The following is a 24,867-nucleotide window of genomic DNA, read 5'->3' on the forward strand; positions in this document are numbered from 1 at the left end:
CATTTCTTGGCCAAACAACATGAAATACAAAGTGTTGTTTTATCAGCATAGTATGTGTGAAGTGGTACACTTTCAATTCTGCACCTGTTCAGCAAATGGCCTCAAAAGCACTCACATTCCCTCTCTGTAATGGTGGTCAGCTAAGAGGTTATTATGCATGGAACCTTTTGCCCGTTTTCTGATGTTTTGGTGTTACTGTACGTGATTAAATCAACAGCACCTCAAAGTTTTCAACACAAGTCAAAATCCCAAGGAGGAATTTGAGCTTCATGAATATAACAAGAGTTTGTTAGCACTTACTGAAACATGAATTTTATTCAGGCGTTGGTAGATGTGAGAATTTGCATTTTCTGTACCTTTCTGAAATATTCCCAAAGAGGTTCAGTGGGTTTGAGGTCTGGTGAGTGTGAATTAGAAATCCATGCAAGTCAGCAGAGCTTGGTCTCTGTGGCCTAAGGTAGCTTTGATGCATGATCAGGCTCATTGTCCATCTGGAAAATCTCTTCCACAAAACTTAAAGCCACTGGGGATGGCATCTGCAGAATCAAGTGGTATCTCTCTTTGCTCAAAGCGTAGTTGTTCCTCACTTCAAAACCACCACCGTGTTTGAATGGGGTTTTTATGCACACCCAAAATAATCCTTCAAGTGTTGTTTTGTTGTATTGTTTAGCATGCCAAACATTTAGGCTGATTTTTGTAATTAATTTAATTAACACTGATGCCAATAACGCGCAGAGCACCGTGTTAATTTAGTCAATAGTTTCTGAACACCCAGGGCCCTCTGTGGAGTGCAGTGCAATGGCAAAATCATCTGATAACTACGCAGAACAGTGTTTTCTCAGAATGTCATTCAGCTTGAATGAAAATGTCCTGTTAGTATCAGAGCGAGCAAAGTACTTTGCCACATGTGTGCGTGACTGTTGATGTGGGTTTATTATGAATATTTTGCTGATAGTGTGCAAGTTCGACTGGTGCATTACTGACTTGAGTTGTTCAGGTAAAGCATAATGCAATAAACATTCATTATTTGAATGGGAAAGTAGTCTCAGACTTTTGGACCCCACTGTGTGTGTGTGTGTGTGATCAGTAATCACTTACTATAAATTCAATACCCAGTTGCAGAAACATGAATATTCTATAGAACTATAATGTCATTAAAAGATCACTGTGCATTAGATACACTGATATGCGTTACAAGACACATTTCCCCATAGAAATGTCCCCATAGAATGATTATAAGAAACTTTTGTGAATGTTTACCCCAAATCCTCCTTTTTTACATCTCTGGGTGGATAATGCAGCTATCAAGGCTACAGGTTACTGTAGATGAGTAAAATTAAATTCTAATCCACATGTTTTACTGATATAATAATGAATGTATGAGTTTCTTATGTATGAGAAAACTGAATTCTTTAAACAGGAAATTTTAGAGATAATACTGCATGAATGAGCCAATTTGAAGGGTAAGTGGGATGTTTTATTGATTCCCTGTGTTCCCCACATTATATTGTTCAGTATACTTACTGTAGGTAAATGGGAGCTTATTGGCTTCAATCAGTCCCACTGATCCCACTGCTGTGTTTCTTAAAATTCCATAAATGTCGATTTCCATCTGTTTAAAATAATATAATCCTAAATAAGAAGCCACCACAAACTTTTTTGAAGTTTTGACAAAATGAAAACAAGCAGCTCTTGGATGCAGTGTGTCAGACCCGCAAGAAGGAAAGAAGGAAGTGACAGCGCTGGCAGACAGCCTCACAGTTTTAAAGTATGATATGTTTTCTTAGCTGTCCACCAGGTTTCATGGGGGATTTCTGTGAAGTGGAAGTTAACGAATGTTGCTCAGCTCCCTGCCACAACGGTGCCATTTGCCAAGATCTTATTAATAGCTACGTCTGCCACTGCAGGTCAGGTGAGTCACTCAGACATCCTGTGAGCTTTTCAATTTACTTTGAAATGAGGCAAATTAGTTGTTTTGTTGTTTTTTTTCTCCCTTTATAAGGCCTGTTACAGGAAACCTTTGTTTCTCATGAACATGATTACTAAGACATAGCCTTGATGGCAAAACAGTACTTGAAGTTAACAAGAAAGCTGCATTCTCTTACTGCGCCCCAGATGTGGTAGAGCACAGTTTGCCATAGGTAAACCATCTTAATACTTACAGCACACCCATATTTGATTGAAAGGGGCCATATAAAGTGTCACAAAAGGTTACCATAATGCCTGCATAGCTTCTTTGCCTCAAAGCCATTCAAAAGTCATCCTCTTTTCTCCAGGGAGAAATTTGTAGTCATACAGTACTAAAAAAGACAGTGATAAAAAGACGATACTGCTTCGGCTCATTAAAATGTATGTGGCATCTTACTCTTTAGTGAAAGCCTTTTCTTGTCTGTGTATGTGTGTGAACCCAAAAAGAAGCAAATCAATGTAGGAGAATCTGATTGATATTCACTTCAGAGGGTGGAAGTGGGAGAGCCTGGGCTCACCACGGGACTCTGTGGGCTTTTGTTCCTGGCAGGTTGGACAGGCCTTCACTGTGAGGATGACATTAATGAGTGCCTTCCACAGCCCTGCAACCAGGGGATATGCATTCAGAATGATCCAGGCTATGGCTACACCTGTTTCTGTCGTCCTGGATTTGTGGTGAGACTCCCCACCTATTTCTCCCTCTCCATCTTTTTTTTTTTTTTTTTTTTAACTTAACCTTTACCCTCTTGCACCTTCATCTCTTGAGTATATACCACTGAGTGTGTAGTTTATTGAATTGTTAACATTTTGTGATAGTCTTTTTCTTTGTTGTTTATAGTCAAATCATCATTACTTCAAAACTGGGAAGTCAGATGCCTTTTTTGTACAGATAAAAGGACAATGTGTGACTTAAAAAAATATTGTTACTACTACTTCTGCTTTAGAGAAATGTTACGTATTTGAATTTGAATGTTCTACATACAAAAATGAATCTGAATTTGAATAATCAGTAATCAGATGGTTTATGGATGGTTACAGATGGTTTGTTTATAAGTTAAAAATGCCTAGCTTTTGTTACGTAATGCCATATGCCCTCCTTAATGTGAACTTTATTATTCAAGCTGTAAATGTTATGTCCCATTTAGCATTTCATCCCAGAGTTACACAAAACATCTACAGGCTGTTTATTTTTCATACACAGGGGAATAACTGTGAGCACAACTATGATGATTGCCTGTTGAATCCATGTCCAGAAGCATATTCCTGTTTAGATGGCATCAACAAGGTCACCTGCCTTGCTCCCGTTACGGATACTGTTCCCTTGGCGACTGTAGTCAAGAACATCACTCACGGCTCTACACCCAGAGTGCCGACGCCAACACTCAGCCTAGCACCAACAGCTGAGCAATCCACAGGTATAAACCACACTGTGCCTGCATGTAGTGTAGGTCCAAGTCTGCTGCGGTATCCTTATGCTTTCTTTTAAACAGATGTAAATGTGGTTTACTTTAGTTTCTTTCTTTCCTAATTGTGAAAGACATGTCCAACTTCAAAGGCTGCATACTTTCAAGGAGTTTCACTTTTGTTTAAGTTTAAATTGCTTTTTTTCAACTTGTTTATGCATTCAAGTTTGTTCTATGTATTTCTAAAGCAATAGTTTGACATTTTGGGTAACGTGCTTATTCGCTTTAGAGTTAGATGAGAAGATCAATGCACTCTTATGTCTGTATGGTAAATACTTAGCTCTGGCCAACGTCCAGTTAGCTTAGCTTAGCTTAGCTTTACACAAAGACAGGAAACCGGACCGTTGGCCTGGCTCTGTCCAAAGGTAACAACCACAGGACTTAGTTGTTTTGAATGGCCACACTCAATGGTGGAGTGAAAACAGACGTAATATTGTTTAAAAACTGGGATAATGGCACACATTATCAGGCACATTTTCCTGGAAGGCATTCATAATGTGGTACTCATACATGAAAAGTGACAGAAATAGTTGATTCAAGAATGGAAAAAGAAAGCTAGACAGAGACGTTCAAACCCCGGCTCCATTCTCACCTCTGCACAGCTGGCCAGTCATGGCATAAAGCGGTGTGAATGTCAGATTGTCAGTTTTCGGAAAGTTTCACACACACCCCCCAATCCGACACTGGAAAGGTGCGGGGAGAGAGGGTTTCCAAAGCTATTCGATCATCTGACAAGCACTTCTGACGCTACTTCTGGCTCACTAATTAACACTTTACACCTTGTTTTTGTAAATGCATAAAATGACTGAAAATGTCCCCAAATGTTGAGCTATTTCTTTAATGTTAATTTTCTTGTATGAGAAAAGAAATTGGATCAATAAGGTTATTATTAATTATATTATTTTTATAAAACACTGACTCATGACTTATAGATGGAGAATCTGTTTCAGGGACAGTTGTTCGCTACTAAGAATGAAGCCTGTAACCTTTGATAGATCAGTTCCTTAAATATGGCAGTGTGTCAATTTAAATTAACATTTCTCAATCAAGTCATATCTCCCATTACTTTGCTATTACTTCCATTAACATTATGTGTGCGAAGAAGTGCCACTAAATTATTTCAGCTAAGCCATTACAACAATCAATTTGTACTCTGTGTGGTCCAGGATTTTTTTTTTTTTTTTTTAAACAAATTACAAGCTATCCTTCCCCTGTCCTTCCCACCAATCATTTTTGCTGCACAAGATTTGCCAGTTTCAGTTGAGAGGAGCCTCCCACTGAGTTTATACTCCAAATGTGATTTCAGAGCTTTTGGCACATAGCAGGTGATGATATATTAGGTTTGATTGAGAGATTGTCATAGTTTGCACAGCTGTGGTGGGGGGGAAAAAATCCTGTTAAACTCTAGTTTTGGATTTGCCACTAAAATGGCTTTTATATTTCTATTTGAGAACAATAATCTCAAAGAGTGATAAGTCCAATCATTATTTGAGCTATATCCTTTAACACTCAAATGAAAGACACAGAACACAATATGTTATACATTACTGGTATTGGATTCAGTCATCTATGTGAGAGGAGGAATTCAGAGGACTGGGCAGATTGTTACTTCTTGACAGATGAGGTCTGTCTACCTTTGAAACTGCTCACAGAGCTGTAAAACAGACCTATTGAACACAGACGAGCTTGAACCAATTCAGTGCGACACTCCGAAAATCACTGTGGGCCAAACATAATGGAGTCCTCCCTGCTGCACCTGATCCAGCCCTCATCCAGTGCATTGTATTATGTACAGACAAGACACTGGTAAAGAAAAACAAACCCCGGCATCGACACACCAAAGCATCTCTTTACTCTTTTACACATAAGTGCATAATCAAAGTAAATAAGTTTTAAAGTAAAGAGGACCCAGAAACTCATGAGTTTATCTAACTAGGTCACCATCTAAAAGCATGCAGTGCCCTTGGTGCTGCTTGAAATAGACTCAGACAACCTAAGACTGCTCCACAACCTTTGATATATACGAAGTCAATGGGAATTTAAACATACAGAGGGGAGTTAATATGGTACACTGACTGTATAGGATACTAATTATTGTGTCACACTGGTGTAAACAACTAAACAACATGGGAATTTGGTCAGAATCTTGATTTTTCTTGTCAATTTTTCATTTAAAAGTCCAAACTAGGAACAAAAAAGGAGCTTTATTCCAAGGACACAGATGACTGTCTTGTGTGTTCCCCTTTTCTTCATCACTGTACATGCAATGCTGAGCTTCACAGTATTTTAGCTCTACGGTATGAGAGTTGATGGGAATCTAGAAAGGACACCGCCGGTGGAGGGAGGCTTACGGCGGCTAAGCCACAACTTGGAGTGATCGCCGCAGCAAAGGTGAAGCTGTTATCTTGCAGCCAAGTGTAGCAGAAATGAAATTACCTACTGTACGCTCCTCAAAAATCAACTTGATGAGTAAGAAGTTAGCCTCAGGGTCATTTAAAACAGGCACTATGTCTTTGTGCTTCCCTCTGTCAGACAGTCACCTTGTTAACCTTCAGTTTAACATGCATGCATTTGTTCTATGCAGCACTAGTTTATTTTAGCATGTTTATAATTGCATTGGCGGCACCTGGTTGTTGCACCTGTAACCATTTTAATATATTCAGTGGCACAACTTTGCCAGTGTGTCATGATGACATTCGCATGATGCGTGCACCATTATGAATATTCATGGAAGAAAGGCTCAGTGAGATGAAAAAAGCAGCGTCTAAATTTGTCATTTCAGCTGCAGTTTATGGCCTGTGTGCTCCTGTACAGTAACTGTCAGTGCTGTGCATTGGATCACCTGTGAATTGGGAATAATTTCATCAGTTATTTTTAAAGCTCGACAACAAAGATATAATTAGATACTAGCTTTCAAAAAAAGCCATATTATATTTAGGATTCAACTCCTCCGTGTATATCAGTAGTATAATAATTTTCAACTGAATCTTCTTACATCACATATCTTGAGTACACGACATCTTTTTCTGCCAATTTTGTAGGTAAGGAATGACCTTTTGCCTTCCCCCAGGGCTCAGAAATTGCAAGGGTCCAAGAATGGTCCTCAGCAGTATTTTATCTCTGTCCTGTGACAAGTTCAATCAGTCAGTCTATTACCGTACCCAATAAATCAGGGACAAAACAGGACTTACATCCTGGCTTTTTCTTTTTAATAAATGGGACATTAAGTCTATATCAATTAAATGTCACTGCCCAAAGTCTATCCTCACGTTAATTGATCTTAACTTCACATTTCTCCAAATATATTTTTCTAGTGGAATATCTTGTGCTTTAACCTGTCTGACATTCACATGCAGTCTGCACTGCAACATCACCTTCCACCTTTCTAAGTTACATTAAATATGACTCATATCAATTTTCTCACCTCTTTTATGGACATGTATTAGGACTGGCCCTAATTAAATAAGATCTAAAAGATTTATATAATGGAATATTCCCACTGAGACAACTTCTTTCCCCCCTGTTGAAACATTTAAGTAAAGGCTTTTGAACAGAGCACAGTAGTGACAAACTCCTTGGTCAGCATTATGTTAACCCTCCTTTTTTTTACCTGTTAATATGACATCAGTAAAGAAAAAATACAGATACTGTGCATAACAAAATATTGAAAACTTTTTTTTTTTAAGTATATGATTTAAATTGTACACATTTACAATTTAGATTAAGTCCGACTAGTTTCTTGAGACGTGTGGATGAACAATCTGGTCTGAGAATGTAGTGGTAAAAACAGGAGACCTTTGAAGGAGAGACTGAAGCTAACAGCTAATGAGGCACGATGCTGCCTCCTGGCAGCAGCCTCAGACTGCATCAAAGACTACATCAGACTAAACAAGGCTTTAAAATTAATGAATAGCTTTGTCTCTGAGGGGTAATTTTCCATCATCAGCATTGGCAAACCCCATTGTCAGGAGTGAAGCAGAAGACAGCACAGCATTGTTGCTGCGTGCATTTATCCTCATTAATTCACAGATCACAGTAGGTCTGCTCCTGATAATTCTCACTTCTTTTTTTTGTCTGGGGATTTTCCTCTGGGTCTTGGTCATATTGCTCTCCAGAGAAAATGGGGGTATTTTGGTTAGCTTGTTTGCCAAATGCCAAATGCCCTGAGGGGCCCCACTGTCAGATCAAAGGAGGTCTGGCCTATTAGGACTCGATGTGGAACAAAAATTGATAAAGGTCTCACTTGCGAGTTGCTCGATTAATCATGGCAACAACTTTGAAGGAGCTTTGCTGATTTCTCTAGTGTAATGATTTGATTTTTTTTCCAGATAAGAACAGATAGAGCATGAGACAGGTGCAACCAGGAATGCTTTTCATTTTAACAGGCTCTCTAGTTTGACTTTTCTGCAACAAATCGCACTACTTCCTTCAAATGAGAAATATATTGAGCATGAGTACCACTAATGCTTGCCTCCAATTGCAGTCTGAGTCAGTCTTTTAAGTTTGTCTGCGTCACTACCCCCAATAAGCTTGCGGGCAGTGGGACTTTTACTGAAATATCCCATAATTGCCCATTCTCATGGATGATATAAGCCAAGTTATTCCACTATAAAATGAGGCATGTAATAAACTTGTATGAATACGTTCATTTCAGCCAAGACTCTTCTCTCGCCTAATATATTGCCATTTGCATGCTTCACAGCTTTTTGGCAAATAAGACTATTTACAGTATGCCTGTACAGTGAGCAAAAGGAAAAATTGTGATGCTAGCGAGAGTCCTTCAAGCCTTTTCTTCTGCTTTCATAATAATAATTATCTACTTTCTGCCTCTACTTCCCACACCACATTGCCTTGCACTGTGCACTGCAGCTTTTTAGCTGCATTCTATCCATGTTGCCAAGGTTATTTGATGAGGTGTCCTTAGCCAGACATTCAGTCTTTAATAATTCTGAAGGTGCTGTTCTGTATCTCACCCTGTGCTCTGACCTCCCTGTGGAGAAAACGAGTGAAAAGTTGAATTCCTCTTTCAGGGATCAATAGAGAATCTCAGCAGAATTTACAGTAAAGATACATAAACTGCAGTCTGTCTTGCTTTTGTTTACCCTTTCCCCCCGTTTCAGCTGTCTATATTTTTTTATCTCCTAGATTCAAGCTTTGTTCAGTACTTTGGGAATTCATACCTGGAGTTTGAGGGTATTGACCTCAGCACACTCAACAACATTACTGTGAGATTTCAAACTCAAGTGGCCCAGGGAACTATACTATATGTGGACCAAGGACCAGCTAACGGGGATTTTTTTTTCATGAAACTCTTTGTCTTGGACGGGATTTTGCAGGTAAAAACTCACCTCAAATAGTTGTTAAAGCTTGATTATTTGTTAGGTTTGTAGTTCATGGAGCAATAACTTTCAACTCTCACTCTTATGTTTCAGTATGCCTTTTGCTGTAATGAAGAAGAGGAAGTTACACGGATCAGTACATTAATTCATGTTGATGATGGCAAAGTACACATTGTTAACATCAGGTATGTTCTTTTTTGTGTTACTTTAACCTTGCTGCATTGTGAGAATAAAAAAAAAAAACATGTTATATCAAAAGTAAATAAGTTGCCATTTTAATTTAGTTTTTAATTTACTGGTTGTATTAACAAAACAGACACAAAATGTTAGGAATCTGCTTCAGGCAAGAATACATGAAAAAAGAGGCATATTCACAACCATAAGCTTCTTAGGTTTTAGTAATATACAATGTTTTTTTAAATAGTGTTAGCACCTCAGGTGGTATTAACTTGATCCATAGTTATCCATTCATTTCAAGTGTGACAGAATTTCTTTAGAGAATGGCTGTTACTAATACCGGAGGGAGAGACACATATAATTGACAGGAATCACCAGACTGAGAATTTAGATTTTATTACGAATGGGCAAATGGGCTTACATTTTAAAGAACTAAAACAAACGTCAGAATGTGCCTATTAAAATGCATTAGTGATCACTGACCATGTTTTATTGGCTGTTCTAAAGTCTTCATTTGCAGTTTTTCATTACGAAAAGATTAACAAGCAAGAGCTGAGCACAAAATCAATGTTTAAATGATTTAAAGTGAGGCTGCGGCCCCTTTAGTTATATTGTTGCTAAGCCCATGTGAAATCTTGCTGTCAGCCCTCTCCATTATACTCTGACATGAGAGAGATTGTGGTTTAGTTTCAAGACACAAAGTTTATTATATATGAGCTGGAAGCAGAAACAAAGCGGCTAATGTTCAACTCATATCCAATCAGTTTATTTTGCATTTAAGGAGACACTATAGAGACTTCATTAGCATTGCACAAAGAGGCCATTTCTTTTTCTTTCTTTCTTTCTTCCTCAGAAGTTCTGTTTGTTCCTTTATTGTTAGATTAATTTAAAAGTCTGAGATTGAGAAATTGAAAAGGAATTGAAGTTAGGTTTTCTGAATTTTAAAATCTTAAAATACAAAAAGACATAAAAGGTGAGGTAATGGAGGTAATTATGAGCATACTGTGCCAGAGGTGAACAAATGATTTCCTGTTGAAGTGAAGCAGCCTGGGAAGGTTGCCTCGTGTTTCTTGGCAGAAAGCAGCACTGCCCCAAATATGTAAGTGCATCTGGAAAGGCCAATCAAGGCTACAAGGCTCCACCCCTGTTTTTTTTTTTTTTTCTCTGCAAGAAAAATACAACAGCAGATGGAATCAATCATAATGTTCTGTACCAACCCCTTGGAGACATTGCGAGAAAAAGAGCTGTCATAACTAGAGGGTTGGGAGTATGGAAAAATGGTTTCTGGTGTCACAAAGCAAATTCTTTGTAATTGTCTGATGGCCGAGTCCGTCCATCTTTGTCTAATTTGACCCAGAGCTACAACACCATGGCCATCCTCAACGTCACCACCTAACTCATTATAGACTTTTAATATATCTTCCCGTCAAAGACGCTTTTCAATATGTTAAATAGAAACCCAGTGGGGCTGACTTCTCAAGGACAGTGAGCACAGTGCCCTCTGGCTGCTAGCCAGGCCGCTCTGGCAGACTGCTTCTAAATTAACCGCTTCTCCACGCTGGCTCAAGAGGAAGGACTTATGCAGCTTGGAGTTAGTGCCCCAAGTGTTTAGCCGGCATATGCAACAGCCTGCAAAGTACAGGCTTAACAAATCAGACTTGATTGCTTCGTGGACCTCCTAACTTCCACTCGGGGAACAAGGAGTATCAGGAGACGCTGGAGAGGAGACTGTGCATCTGTGGCCTGAGTACCCTCAAGCTGCAGATGGTTAGTCCAGAATCTGCACTTCGGTAATTATCTGCTCTCCCCTGTTGTTTCAAAGTGGAGAATTGGTTTTTGAAATCTATGAATGGCTGTGGGGTGGTTCCAAAATAGTGCATAAGGCACCTAGAGAAAACAAAAAGGAGCACCTTAGAAAAGTACTGTGATTAATTAATGTATCAGCAGAGTAAACAAAACAATTAGACATATTGACCACAGTTTTTTTTCCAGTATTCGATATTTCACTCTGCTTCTCAGACAATTATAAGAATTCCTGAACTTCACATGGCCAAGTGCTTTTAAACACAGACGTACATTTTTTACTGTCAAAACACACATGAGATTAATATGTAATGATTGGTGATTAATGGTTAATGTTTAATTATATTATTTGCAAGAAACCTGCCAGTCGATGCAACAGTAAGGTCATTTCAGAGGCATTTTGCCTGTTGTTAGAGTTTGAAAATAGTTTTTCAGCTGTAGAAAACTTCCCTCTGACTTCCCTTATTATCAACTTTTTGCATAGGATTTTTTTTAGTCATGATGTCAGCTAGAGCTATAATTCTTGAAAGGTGATAAAAGAGGTTCCATTAAATTATTTTCTCAGCAAGGCTACAAAAGTCATGGCCCTGTTTAAAATGTATGGGAATTTTTATTTCCATGAGATCTGTCGCATCATTTGTTGGTTGGGCTCTGCATCTGAGATTTGTTGACATTAAGAAAAATATTAAATATTACCAGCCATATCTTTTAATTTGGAAAAAAAAACAACTCCTGTATCTGTGTCTATTTTACATCTGACCTAAAGTGTTCTTATTCCACAGACAACACTTGACCCCTTGTGAAGTGGAGATAACTCTTTCTGGTCATGAGAAAATCAAAAGTACAGCCAGTAATTACTGGTTGGGACACATGATACAAAGAACAAACCACATCTTCATAGGTGGTCTGCCTCAACATTATCTGCCCAATCAGGTAAGACTTTATAAGTACTGTGTGGTTTCTCACCAACCTACTGAAATCACATGGAGCTATAAGACATAGGCTACATGCATAAAAGTTAGAGGATTATTTCATCATGTGTTGCTAAAATTGCATCATAATAAAAAACAGTGCAAGATAGGGAAAGAACTGCTATAAGCGAATCAAATGTCTAAATAAAAGATTGTTTTTTTTCCCTCAGAAAGCGAAACCTTTCATCAACTATACCGGCTGCATTGAAATAATTGAAATTAATAGACTAAGGAGTTTCTATACATCCGATGCCATCGCCAGCAGCAACGTAGACCAATGCAGGTAAAGTCAAACAACATGATCTCCTCTTTTCATTTAATTTACACCCAGTATTTGTTGCTGCTTGCTGCTTAACTTGTTTTGAGTTGTACTTGGCAAATGCACTAAAATTCACTAAAGAAAAATCACTTCAAAAACTTTCCAATACCAAGGATCAGTTAAAAACTACTGTGTCTCCTTCTTATGTTTGTGTGTTTGTCTTTTGACAGTTAGATCATTTAGTATAGCACAAGCACCAGTAATCATATTTTGCTTGGTCTGATGTATTGAGGAAAATTTGACCACTTATTATGACAAATAGCAATCCGGTTTTCCTCTCTGGCCGGGATGGTGCTCAAAAATATTTCTACCTAAAAGCAAATAATGCATAAATTAAGCTACATTGGATTGTTGTCCATTTTAACCATTGAGACTTTTGGTCAATCTTTCAGAGATACTTTGTATGCCATAGAAGCCTCCACAACAACTTCCCCAAGTCTGACAACTCAATCAACCACCTCTCACACAACAACAGTGGCAGCTCCCACACAAACGCCAAAACATTCTCTGCACGAATCTTGCCGTGATGGTCTTTGCCGCAACGGAGGAACGTGTCATCAGCCACAGCTGCCTGGAGTAGCTCTCCCTTCCTGTCACTGTCCTCTTCATTTTACTGGAACTTTTTGTGAGAAAGGTAGGCTTGGGAATTTTTGTTTTTTATTCGCTGACAGTGTTTCCCAGTTTTTTTTTAATGCTATAGCACACATACACACACACATACACACACACACACACATATACTAAAAAGCTTAAAAACCTACTACACTGTGACCTCCACAGTGGTATCATCAAGAGCCAGCCAACAAATTATGTCAGTTAATATATGCTGAGCCTCTTTGGCTAATAGGTTTCACTATGAGGGAGAATAAAGTCAGAATTTTGAGTGATGTGAATTATTCAGGATATGATTAATGAAATGAAAGATCCATACGAGCAGCTTGAACCATCACTGTGTGTCCATGTTCACCTCCAATGCTCATTGAGAATGAGAACGTGACCTTGCAGCGCTTGCTCAAGCTTCAGCTAAAGCTCTCAACCCCTGTCCCCACCAGAAATATTTATTTTGTACCAACCACTGATACTAAGGAGACAGCAGTACTAGACGCACATATTAACAAGTTTTTCCTTAGCAGATTTCTTTTCAGTGTTCTTGTGATGTATGTTCCTTTTTTACTTTCCTTGCTTTGCATGATGTGCTCTGACAGCGTGTAAAAAAGCATCCTGTGTTCTGCTATTGTAGTCATTTTCTGTCAGTGACGACGGCATTAACACTAGATTTGTGATTTAATTGTGTCTGCTTGATAAGGAAAGCTAAGCTGCTCACAGATGAAGGACTTTTCAGATACGTGTTATGATAGCTATGTTCATTTTCCTGCTCTACACTGTAGCTACATAATTTACTCTCCAACATGGATTTAAAAGGTCCCACTAAATAGATAGATTAAATGTGTTGCTAGCTAATTACATGTGTTAAATCAGCTATGGTTTCTATAGAGGAGGATTTAGGTACAGGCAATAATGACTGGAAAGCAAATGATCTCAAACCGACTGTTTGTTCAGTGATTTGATTTTTCAATCATAGTTTAGCATTCATAACTAGGCACAGCAGGCCTGTCAAGCTTTGGATTTCTCCACATGCCAAAGCGGTGTGCATGGGGCTGTAAGTAAGAGTGATACTAAGCATTTAAAGAGTTTGGAGTGTGAAGTCTTGTTTTTTTTTTGTCCAAAAGCATCTCAAGCTGAAGCATAGGTGGATTCCTATAGCTTGCAAGTTTTCTGGTCATTCCCCTGCACCTCTCTAAGGGTGTTCATCCCATAATGCGTAGCAGTGTGTCTGTGAAGATTCTCAGTTATCCAGGTCATGGTATAAGTCTTTTTTTTTGCCTTCCCAAAACCAAAATACAATAGCAAAAGTGTTAGGAATGGATAAAACTATCTGCTTGTCTACTCAAACCTAAGCTGCAATTGTTAGCATGTCCAGCTGCTACCTACAGTAGTAACCAATTTTTACTTTTAAAGCTAAGGAACACATCATTCATTTCTGGATTTACAGGTTACATTTAAAAGCAAAGGTGGTATTTACTCAATTGATTTTCTCTATAAAATGTCAGAAAACAGTTTTTAAAAAAAGCCCTTTATAATTTCTTAAAGCCCATGATGACATCCTCAAATCTCTTTTTTCTGATCTACAGTCTGAAATTCAAGATATTTTGTTTGCTATCCTGTATGACACATAAAAGTTTCAAATCCTCACAATTGAGAAGCTGCAACCAGAAAATGTTTGGCATTTTTCCTTAAAAATGACTAAAACAATTACTGAATTATCAAAAATAGTTGCCGATTAATTTTCTAACAATCGACTAATCAATTAATCATCTGATGGTTTCAACTCTACACTGTAGGTATTTCCCCACAGTATGGAAGCAGGTACCACAATCTACCAGAGCTTTTTTTGATTTGGGGAAGTTTACACTTCAGCAATCCCAGCCAAACGTTTTACACCTATATAATGTTACATTTGCCAAACATATCCGTAATCCTTACCCTAAAAGCCTTCTCTCTTGTAGTGAAACAAATTCTTTGAAACTACGAATAAGTCTGTAAGCAAATCAGCCAAACAGGGTTATTTAGGAATGAAGATAACAGTCTGATCATTTCTCCTTACATGTACTGTACATCATGGACTAATTAGCTCTACACCACAATGCTGTGCTATTTCTAGCCATCCATGCACACTTTTTAGAAGATTGTCATTTTAAAACAAGTTAGCAGAAAACATTATCCATCAGCCAGACACAACGTTTGATGAATTCTGCCAACAGCTGTCATTTCATGTGGTGAAATGAACAGTTGCCGGCTAGAAAGGAGAAGACTGCTATTGTTTACCTCCGTCTGAAGTCAGGAACCCATTGTTTCAAGCTTTACAGGTGTAGCAACAGTAACAAAGGGGGGTGGCCCATGCATGCTCCCTCATGTAAAACCCAATTACTCTGCAACTCATATCAGAGCATTGCACTACATATGCTTACAATGCTTTCACTCATGGGGTTTGAATAAGGAGCTTTGGATAACAGTGGCCACCAAATGTCATACGTGCTGCTGTACATTTTAAGCCTGGGGAATATTTCAAGCAATGGAAATTCTTATTACCATCGTAAAGGGTTTCAATAATGGAATCTGGATTGATCTTCACCTTGGTAACCCTGGTACATGATTTAAGCTGAGAGCATAATTTTGTATTTACGGTAAACATGGAAATCTGACAGAATGTCGCTTAAAGCTAATGTTAACAATCATTTACATGGCTTGAGCAGGCTGTGTGCACCTGACACCCTTATTTGACACCTCTGCCATGTGTTCCAAAACTGCTAATTTACAGGTGTTTAAGTCATCTACTGAAATGTTATTTGTCTCTCCAGGCTCTGTAACAAAAATGATGCTATTTTTATGACTTCACTCTCATTTGTTTTCCCTTGGGAGACAGGTACATCGAGGAAAGCTTACATGACAGAGATGGTGCTTTTCTAAGCCAATTATTAAAATGTCCTGGCCAACTATTAAACAGCCAGCAGAGAAAAAGGAATGTGATTCATCCATTGATTCACTCATTCATTTATTTTCCCTGTTGCAGCTGTCAGCTTTAGTGTACCACAGGATATCGTCACATGTGACTGCAGCTTGAATATGTTGCCTGCATGACAATGTGTGATCTTAAGGCTATTCTCACTAATTGGAAATTAATGCAGTATGTATATATAATTAATCAGATTTATGCTTGATTTAATAATACATTCTCACGATCATGTAATTATATTTTTTACTTTTTTTTTCTAATCAGTTGTGGAAAAATCATGGAATTTATCCTCAGCTTTTTCCCTCCATGACCATAAAGTAATTTCCTGCTCATCCCTCAACTTCTTACACTCATAAACTTCCCTTTAAACACCGGCAGTGGCCTTTTAGATTCATTTCTGCTGAGTTTGAGGAATTTCTCCTCAAAAGCAGTTCAGTCTCTCAGGTTTAACAGAGTGCAATCTCACATGAGCACTCATCCACTGATGTGCTTTGCAACACTAGTTCTGATCGCCCACAGAAGAAGTCCAGAGGCTGTTTACAAGTTGACAAAGTCTGTGAATGTGTATTGCTGCGGCAACTTTGCTTGGTGACAACCTTGTCCTCACATCTTGTTGAATTAAGTAATAGCCACAAGAGAAGGATATAGCAAGTCACCCCTGCTCTGAGTTGTTTATAGATATGTCATCCCACCCAAGCAACTGATGACGTGGACTTGTTTGTGTCCTAGATGAAAAGCTCACATGTCATACTGTATGTATCTAAGGGAAATATTAGGATGTGCATGAGGCTCTGCTGCCTCTTATATTATTGTTAAAGCAGATTAATGTCAGTAATACATGTTTTCAAATGAAACTGTTGATTCTTTGACATGTCTTTATATATAATGAAGCACATATCGACTACTTACTGTAGGCTATACAGATAAGAAATCATATTTAGAGATACACAGCTAATTTAATACAAAAATTAGTTGTTTTCTTCAAGAACAAGTGTCACAGTGTTTTGAATGCCAATGTTATAAAAGTGCATATTATATTTGTTTATTGAGCAGGCACGACACAGATAAATATTGTGGCAGAGGAAGAAGAAATGCAATTGATGAAATATATATTTATCAGTATATTCGGCTTCTGGCTGAAGCTCATTTGCAGCCTCCGTGTCTGGTTAGGTTTTTAAATTCAGATTGAAACAACTACATTCAAGATCAAAACAGCAGTATAGTATACAGTATATAGTATGTATATGTTTATATTTATATTTAATGTAAACATAGATGACCAGTGAATCCTACATTTTCTAGTCAGTGCAAGATTAAGACTACAACTTTACACTTTCACTCTATCAACTGTATCACTACTATGATGTGTTTTTCCAAAGTGACTGTCAGACTTATTTTTCAGTCTGTATTATACGTGCAGCCTGCACATAAGAGGCTCAGCATATATGAGCACTGAGTCCCGCTCTCTAATGTTTGGACCCGAGGCTGTACCTCTGGTAGGCTGTACCGTAATCCAGGCCACTGACTTGTGGTTTAGTGAGTGTTTGATATCAAGTAGCCAACCATAAGACAGGTTTTGTCAAGATGAAGCCAGTTCATCTGGTCATGTCAGAGTCTTAAGCTATGATAAATTGTCTCTTCAAAGACGGCACAGTAGGTCGTAGACCTTGCCAAAGACAATCTGTCAGGTATGCAAGCATTCAGTTGAAAGCTAAGTGATCACAAAAATTAGTTATGGAGTAAATGGCTGCTTAAGGTAAGGAAGTAGGCATAAAAGACGAAACCATTGAGGCAGGAAATTATTCAGACTTGGTCTGTATTGATCATGACCTCCTTCTACAGCTCATTACTTTATGTCCTTATTTCTCATATATTTGAAGCTGTGATGTAGGATGTTGGCCAGAGAGGAATAATAAAATGAAGGTTGAGAGCACAGTTTTGTCCCATCTATGTCCTTTCAACAACTAACAGCTAACCACGACATTCATCCAAATAAGACTACGCATGCTTTTTTTTAATGTTCCTTGTGTCATTTGTAAAATATTTCAGAACAATATTTAGCTTTTACCTTTTCCCTTCATCTTTTAAAGAACAGATTTCCTATAAAATATGGTAAATTTAGCAGATTTCTGTCTTCATTCATGTGTTAATTCTTGTTTCACATATACCACATCATCCCTACTACTAGTAACCCATATTCTTTTAAAACAAAATAAAGTTTATTTTTATTTGTGCATTTTAATATAATATTCAACTGAATTTAAATGAATTTGATGTGTAAGAAAAAAAGAAAATCAAATTATATATAATGAATTGGTCCTCAGTGCAGGTAATATCTTCATAAATCAGGCCCAGATAGAATCTTTCGTGTAAACATGTTCAGGAGAAATAATCAATTAATTTTAAAAAGCAAACACAAGTCTTTTTACAGTGTTGCCTCTCTATTCTTGTGTCTGACATTAATGGGACCTGATGTGGCGTTGTCAGCTTCCTGCTTTGCCAACACACTGGCTAGGTGCTGCCAGCTCTTTTTTGTGGGCATCAGTGTGTTATTGTTGTAATTGCTGGCGCCTTTAAAAATGAGCCAGCACAATCTGCCTTACTCAGAAATTGCCAACAAACATTACAGGATTGATTCATCATTTCAGCCCAAGGAAACCTTCCGAAACAAAAGAAACACAGTATTTTATTTTCTCTTTGTAATTTGAAGAATTGGCTGTCATGTCTCTCTCCACGTAATTTTCTGCACAACTCAGGACAGTCATCCACTCAAATTGGCCACAAAAAGAGCAAGAGTGGGAAAGTGGCAGAGCACACAAGCAGAGATAACATGATTATGACCATTTGAGAAATGGTACAACCAGACCAACCTTCTCTGGTGTTGGTCTGGTGATTGATCATTAAACTGGACCAAGTTAGCTTCTTACTGGCCCACAGGCCACTGAGCAGTCCTTATTGTCAAACCCTGCAATTGACCTTGCTGATATTTTCACTTATTATATAACGGCTCCTTTTCACAGCCTCGTTAAGACCATTTTCAGGATGGGTTGTTGACATGAGTGACTGATACCCAGGAATTACGTTATCCCTGCTGCTATGAATAAACCTGTTGCAAGAATATTTCTGTCCACCAGTGTCTTACTCATAGATCAAGCTGTCCACCGGTAAATTATGAAAAAGAGCAGCAGCCACATACTTATCTGCTCCATGACTATTCAATAGTAGGCAACATATTGGAGAGAAATGATCACAAAAGTGTGTATTGTTTTTCTTAATCTTGAAGCAATGCTATGTAAGGGAGTGCAAATTTGAATTTTCCAGTAAATAGTGGAAGGTATTTGTCATCAGATGCTTGTCAAGTCAATTTTATTTGTATAGCCCAGTATCACCATTTACAAATTTTCCTCAGGGGCTTTACAATCTGTACAGCGACACAACATCCTCTATCCTTAGACCTTCGATTCAAAGACAAACTCCTTGAAAAAAAAATCCTTTAACAGGGAAAAATTGGAAGAAACGTCAGGAAAGGCAGCAGAGGAGGGATCGCTGGCGGATATTTCTATGTTTGTCCCAGTAGCCCGTTTCATATTGGAATAAGCTTTAACCTGATTTCACTTTGAGTCTATAAACATATACACTTAATTGTAACATTTACATGTGTTACAGTAACATCCTAAAGGTTACTTGAGTAAGTTCTTCCTGCATGTAAATGATTGAACATCAGCTTGTCTGTACTATCACTAGCTAATCATGGAAACTCCCAACCTTGAGGCCACAACAGTACTATGCTAAATATACTGTATATGACACTTCTCACTCTTTGTGTTGCTTTTCTTTTACTCTCTATTCTGTTCTAAATGTTGTCAATCATTCACAGGTCTCCTTTAAAAATCCATTTGATCCAACATCAAAGCACCAAAAAAGTGAACACAGGACAGGATATTCCTGTCACTCTTACAATAAAAAGTCATTTTTTGAGCCCTACTCATACTGTACATCATGAGTTCTCAACTGAGAATAAACTGCAGTTTTCCTTGAGAGCTGGACTCTGAAGGCAGAATCCTCTGAGCGGAGGCCGGGGTGGCCTATTTTGAATTGACTGTCATGCACCTGAACAGCAAGCTATCCACCATACAGTGTCCTTTGTGGAAAAGCATCACTGACTTGTGGAGTTGATGACTTGAGAGGGTACCTCCTCCACCTCTCCTTAAAGTCATACCCCTTTGTCATCCGGTGGGAAATAACACACCAGCATGTAGCCCTGACAGGGCCCTGCTGACTCTGCTCACAGGCGAGCTATCAGTGCTGCAAAGGCACCGACCGGCCAATTCTTGCTGTTCTGTTTACTAATGCAAGCGCTGTAGGGCATTGCTCTAACAAGATATGTCATACCTCATTTGGTAGATATCAGTGGAATTGTATTATATCTCAAGTACAAAAGTGTAAAAATGTTTCTAAGGAATATTATGGTTCTACTCATTTTTTCACTCAATTTAAATGCATTTAATTCATATATTTGTGTTTGTTTTATATTTCTAGATACCACAGTATATATCCCATCATTCGATGGCACATCTTATTTGGAGCTGCAGCCTCTTGCATCCTTTCTCCAGTCTTCTGATGACAGCAATAATCTACCTGCTACTGTCAAGGACACCACTGTTATTCTCTATTTGACAGTGAAAACAAGGTCTACACAGGGCACCATCCTCTACAGTGAGTACAATCTCTTTTTATCACAACGGTTTTAGAGCACTTCAACACTGTGAAAGCATGTATAGATACTGCTTAGAAAAATATGTATATTCATATTTATATGCCCATTATGTTGAATGTCCTTGTGAGTGCAGAAGGTTGTTTGTTATATTCCAAAGTGCATGCCATCATCTCCTAGTGCTTTAAATAATGTTGTTTTAGTGGCTAATATGATGCTGCTTTGCCTTGTATGAAGGATAAATGTGCATTTTGCATCTGTATTTTTGTCAGTGACCAATATGCAACAGATATACAGTAGATTTATACTGTAGTTGTTAGAATCTAACCTGGCAATATCGCTATCATGCAACTTATAACTTACTCAAACTATTCCTTCTATTCCAGTGCAGCTACAGTAGAGTTTACTCACAGAAAACAAAAATGTGATTTAAAGCATTTCTGTTGTGATGTGAGCCCCTCAAAAAAGAAGAGCCAGTCTATTCTGTGAGCTCTGGATGCTGTCTAGACATGTTTTGAATAGGGGGCATTTACTTGACTGAAAAACTTGCCCCCTTGTTATTGCTTATCACTACCATTATTGCTCTCAACCTCTTCGGTCTTTAGATCACTAATAATTCAGAAATGATTTGCCAGTCTGTGCTTTGATTATCAGCCACTGATTGCATTGAGACTTAAAAAATACGACTATGATGTCATAGAAAAGCCAGCAACAAACAAGGAAATATTAAATGAAATCTGAATGGATCTAAGTTCAATAACATACTCACAATGTTGAAGACGATTACACAAGAGACGAGTAAAGGGGAGGATTAAATCAATCGCCTGTGGTGTTTCATTTTTACGAAACACATGTATTGTTATCAATCCTTAATATTAATATTAAAAATCACTGGACTGATAAAAAGAAGTCGCTTGGGGACACTGGCACCATGACTCATCTATTGCTGTTGCAGGGAATTGTGGGACACAAAGATGTACATGTTTCCAAGGATACAGGAGAGAGGCAAGGAAGCACTAAGACTTATTTTTCTTGAAGAGAATTTGACCAGCTCTGCTCACAGCTGCCACTAAGATATATGCGGGTCATTTTATTTATTTAGACATATTCCTAACCGTAAAAAAGCTTTCAACCTCAAACAAAGTCTCCAGATGTATAAGGAGGTCATGTGATTAGAAAAGATACAGGAAAAGAGAAGCATGCGGGTCTTCGGTGAAGGACAAGAACAGATTTGCTTTTGGTGGACGGCTGTGAGCTACTGCAGTCTGTTTTGTTGTCTCACTGTTGACGATCTGAGCTATAACCTGATAGCGAACAAAAGAATCCTCATCAGAAGGCAAGAGCTGGTTGCTAGCGTGGGGAGCGAGGATTGGGCTGACCCTTTACATCAACCGTGAGCTCTACATTGTACGTCTACCTCCTGCTAGCTCTTTTGTTCCCACACCTGCACACACACTCTCTTTTGTTACAGAAAGAGATTCTGATAGGTAGGCCAGACAGCCACTGAGTAGACCCTCGTAACAATGGAGCATTGTTTTTGGAGAAGGAAAGGAGTCGGTAGATTTGTGGTCATTTTTTAAGGGGTTGAGACAGCTGAGCCATGAGAACTTTGTTTAATTTATGTTGGAAGTATGTATACATGCAGTATATTATGTACCTGCCACCTAAAGTAAGGGGTGAAGCCAATGCCTTGAGCTTTACATTCTCTAATAGACACAAGAGAAGAGTATCAGTGGAGCCATGGATTGTGTGGTGATCACCGGTGATTGATTCTGCACCAAGCGGTCACAGACATCACAGCATTTATCTTGCTGGCATAACCTAGATTAACCCCTTATCTGTGACATCATCGACAGGTTCATGGCCTCTCATTTACATTTACAGACTTATTGCGCATTGCAGTAGACGACAGGGCTCACCCACGCTTCCTCTCCTTTGATCAAAATTCAGTGACAGACAAAAATGGCAGTGAGATGTAAGCTCAAATCCAGGCTTCATAGTGTCCCTACGCAAAGTATGTGATGTTAGTAATATATCTTGTAATATATTCTTTTACAATTGATGCTAGTACCCTCTACATCTTCTTCACATACAGTAAATCATACAGTAAATGAAAAAATCTGTTAAGTATTCATTCTGGTTTCTTAAGGCCTTGTAATGGTGTAAGCCATGGTGCATGAAGATACTTAAAAGTCTTCCATTCCTTAGAGTAATAATAGCTTGACTTTTCCCTCTCTGAGCTGACATTGGACTCCCATGATGCTTCTGAGTGCCGTAGTGTTGCACCAAAGACTTAAATCTTTGTATTTAAGGAGCTATTAATTAGCTGGCCTTCAGAACCTATTAGGACTCTAAATTGGTGCTTTATTAAAGGTTGGTGCACTTGAAAGGTCAACCAGCTAAGCCTTAAATGCACGTAGACAATGGTAGTGTTTGAAGACAAATATACAGCATGTTGGCTGACACAGTGTTCACACATTTCCAATTAACACATTTCCAATTAGATGTTTTTCAATAAATTGAAAAAAAGCAGCAGTTTTCCATTCACATATAATTGTGTCCTGTGTGTGTGTGTTTGCACTAGCCAATTAATCATTTGGTGTTGAATTGAGTGGTTTGAGTTTTGGAAAGTTTAGGAGACATTATTTAGAAAACATTTGAAACAGTCCAATGATAGGTTTGAGAACAGAGCAGCAAGATAATTGCAAAGCAATTTAGAATGCTACCCCATACTTGAATTAATGCTTGTTTTTTGGGTTGTCTTTTTAGAAAACAGCACATTGCATGAACAAAAAGAACACAGCTGTAGGGAACTAAGGTGTATATATTTCAGTCATGTTTTTTTTTTTTTTTCCCCCTGGAAGCTTTTCAATACTTGATTGAGGATATTTTTAAAATTGGCAAAAGCCACACACTTTATACAAAAGACTTGCATTCATAAACATGGTAAACACACCAAAGAAATTGCGCTCAAACAATACAATAATTAAAAAATGTTCTCTCAGTATTCTGATTAGTATTTTCCATTTCCCTCTTTGTGCAGTGAACACTATGAATAGCAAAGGACAGAGATGGAGTTTGCATTTCAAACATTATCAATACATTTCTGTATTAAAATGTGTTTTTAAAATGATTTTTTAGATTTTTTTTAAATAAGAAATAATAAAACAGAACCTGTGGGATATATGCACATGGAATTTTTATTTTGGATATGAAAAGATGGAAATATATATATATAACTCACCAGGGACAGATGAAGAACATCTCAGAGGAGCTAGGTAGGTAGAGGAGGATCACATCGGAAGAATGCCTCAAGTCATCAGATGTGATGTGTGTCAAGTGAATTAGATTGTGCTTGATGTCAAGCTAGCAAAATCGTTTCACCTCCACCCCATCATTTTAGTTGCCTCGTATATCCACTGCCACCAGTTATCTGGCCGCGTTGATCTTAAGTCACTGCTTGTCCAAGTCTTCACAGATTTACTCTGTAGATTAGTTTGAAAAATAATGACTGCTGTGACAACACAATGCCATCATTTCCTCACTCCTAACCAGCTTTCACCACTCTCAAGATCGGATGTGAACACTGCAGTAAAAGACAAAACGTAATCATCATTTTAAGTTAATTAGTTGTGTTTAATAAGTGTCTATTCAGTTCTTTATTCTCAGTCATATTTACAATATTTCACTGCTGCAGCACTTAGAAGCCAGAAAGCAGACTGTGAGTCTTGTCATGAAGAGAGATGAATGTTCAGAAAGCAGAGGGCACAGTGCCTTTTATCTAGTAATGTTTCCTGGCTCATAGTGCACCATCTTTTTTTTCACATCAGAGGATAGGAACTGAAAAGAAAACTCCAGAGATCAAACAGACAAAGTTAATCAGAAGAGAACCAAAAGACATGCATTGAGATGCGGAGAATCTCTTCACCAGACCTGCTCCTTATTCTCCGCTCCCCTTTTTACACCTCTCCCCGAAGCAAACACGCGAGTCTCCCCCTGGACTTCAATTGTCAGCTCGAGAAGAGAAATGCAAGGAGGTGGGGTGAGGGAGAGAGAAAGATAAAGAGAGAGAGAGCTAGAGAGAGAACAGGTGACAGGCACTGACAAAAGGACGAACGCTCTGTTAGGCTCGGTGCAGAGTAACAGGGCCATAGGGACAATAGGGAACAATATCCTTACAGAGGAAAAATAGAAAAATAAAAGATGGGGCAACATTAACATCTATAGTAAACAATATTTGTCAGTGAATGAGTAATGGTGCTAAGCGAAAACAACTGCTTTGAGTGGAGACAAAGGCTCATTGTTGCAGAAGGAAGTTGCGTCTGTATAGTCTCTTTGCCGCTGTGAAAATTAGAGTCTCCACTGAATCTGTATTGTGGCAATAATGATTATGTGACAAGAATAATTATGTTTTTACTTGTAATTTAGCCACACAGACATGCTTTTGTGATTATATCAGTTATTTATTTCCATTTTTTTGCTTTTTTATAAATTTAAGATAATTTCTGAATATCAAATGTACAGAAAATGTATTTTAAA

General features: G+C 38.2%; 1 protein-coding gene across 2 annotated transcripts in view; it reads left to right on the top strand.

The window, feature by feature from the left end:
* Positions 1-24,867, top strand: part of eys (eyes shut homolog) — a 171,832-nt gene that overhangs the window by 104,505 nt on the left and 42,460 nt on the right. For both annotated transcript variants that reach the window (XM_044372008.1, XM_044372009.1), the window contains 9 exons: positions 1,788-1,912; positions 2,519-2,643; positions 3,170-3,383; positions 8,577-8,767; positions 8,864-8,955; positions 11,533-11,683; positions 11,892-12,004; positions 12,433-12,674; positions 20,154-20,330. In XM_044372008.1, coding sequence (XP_044227943.1) covers positions 1,788-1,912; positions 2,519-2,643; positions 3,170-3,383; positions 8,577-8,767; positions 8,864-8,955; positions 11,533-11,683; positions 11,892-12,004; positions 12,433-12,674; positions 20,154-20,330 — 1,430 coding nt within the window. The remainder of the gene's footprint in view (positions 1-1,787; positions 1,913-2,518; positions 2,644-3,169; positions 3,384-8,576; positions 8,768-8,863; positions 8,956-11,532; positions 11,684-11,891; positions 12,005-12,432; positions 12,675-20,153; positions 20,331-24,867) is intronic.

Source organism: Thunnus albacares, chromosome 14 (assembly GCF_914725855.1).
Source record: "Thunnus albacares chromosome 14, fThuAlb1.1, whole genome shotgun sequence".
NCBI lineage: Eukaryota > Metazoa > Chordata > Actinopteri > Scombriformes > Scombridae > Thunnus > Thunnus albacares.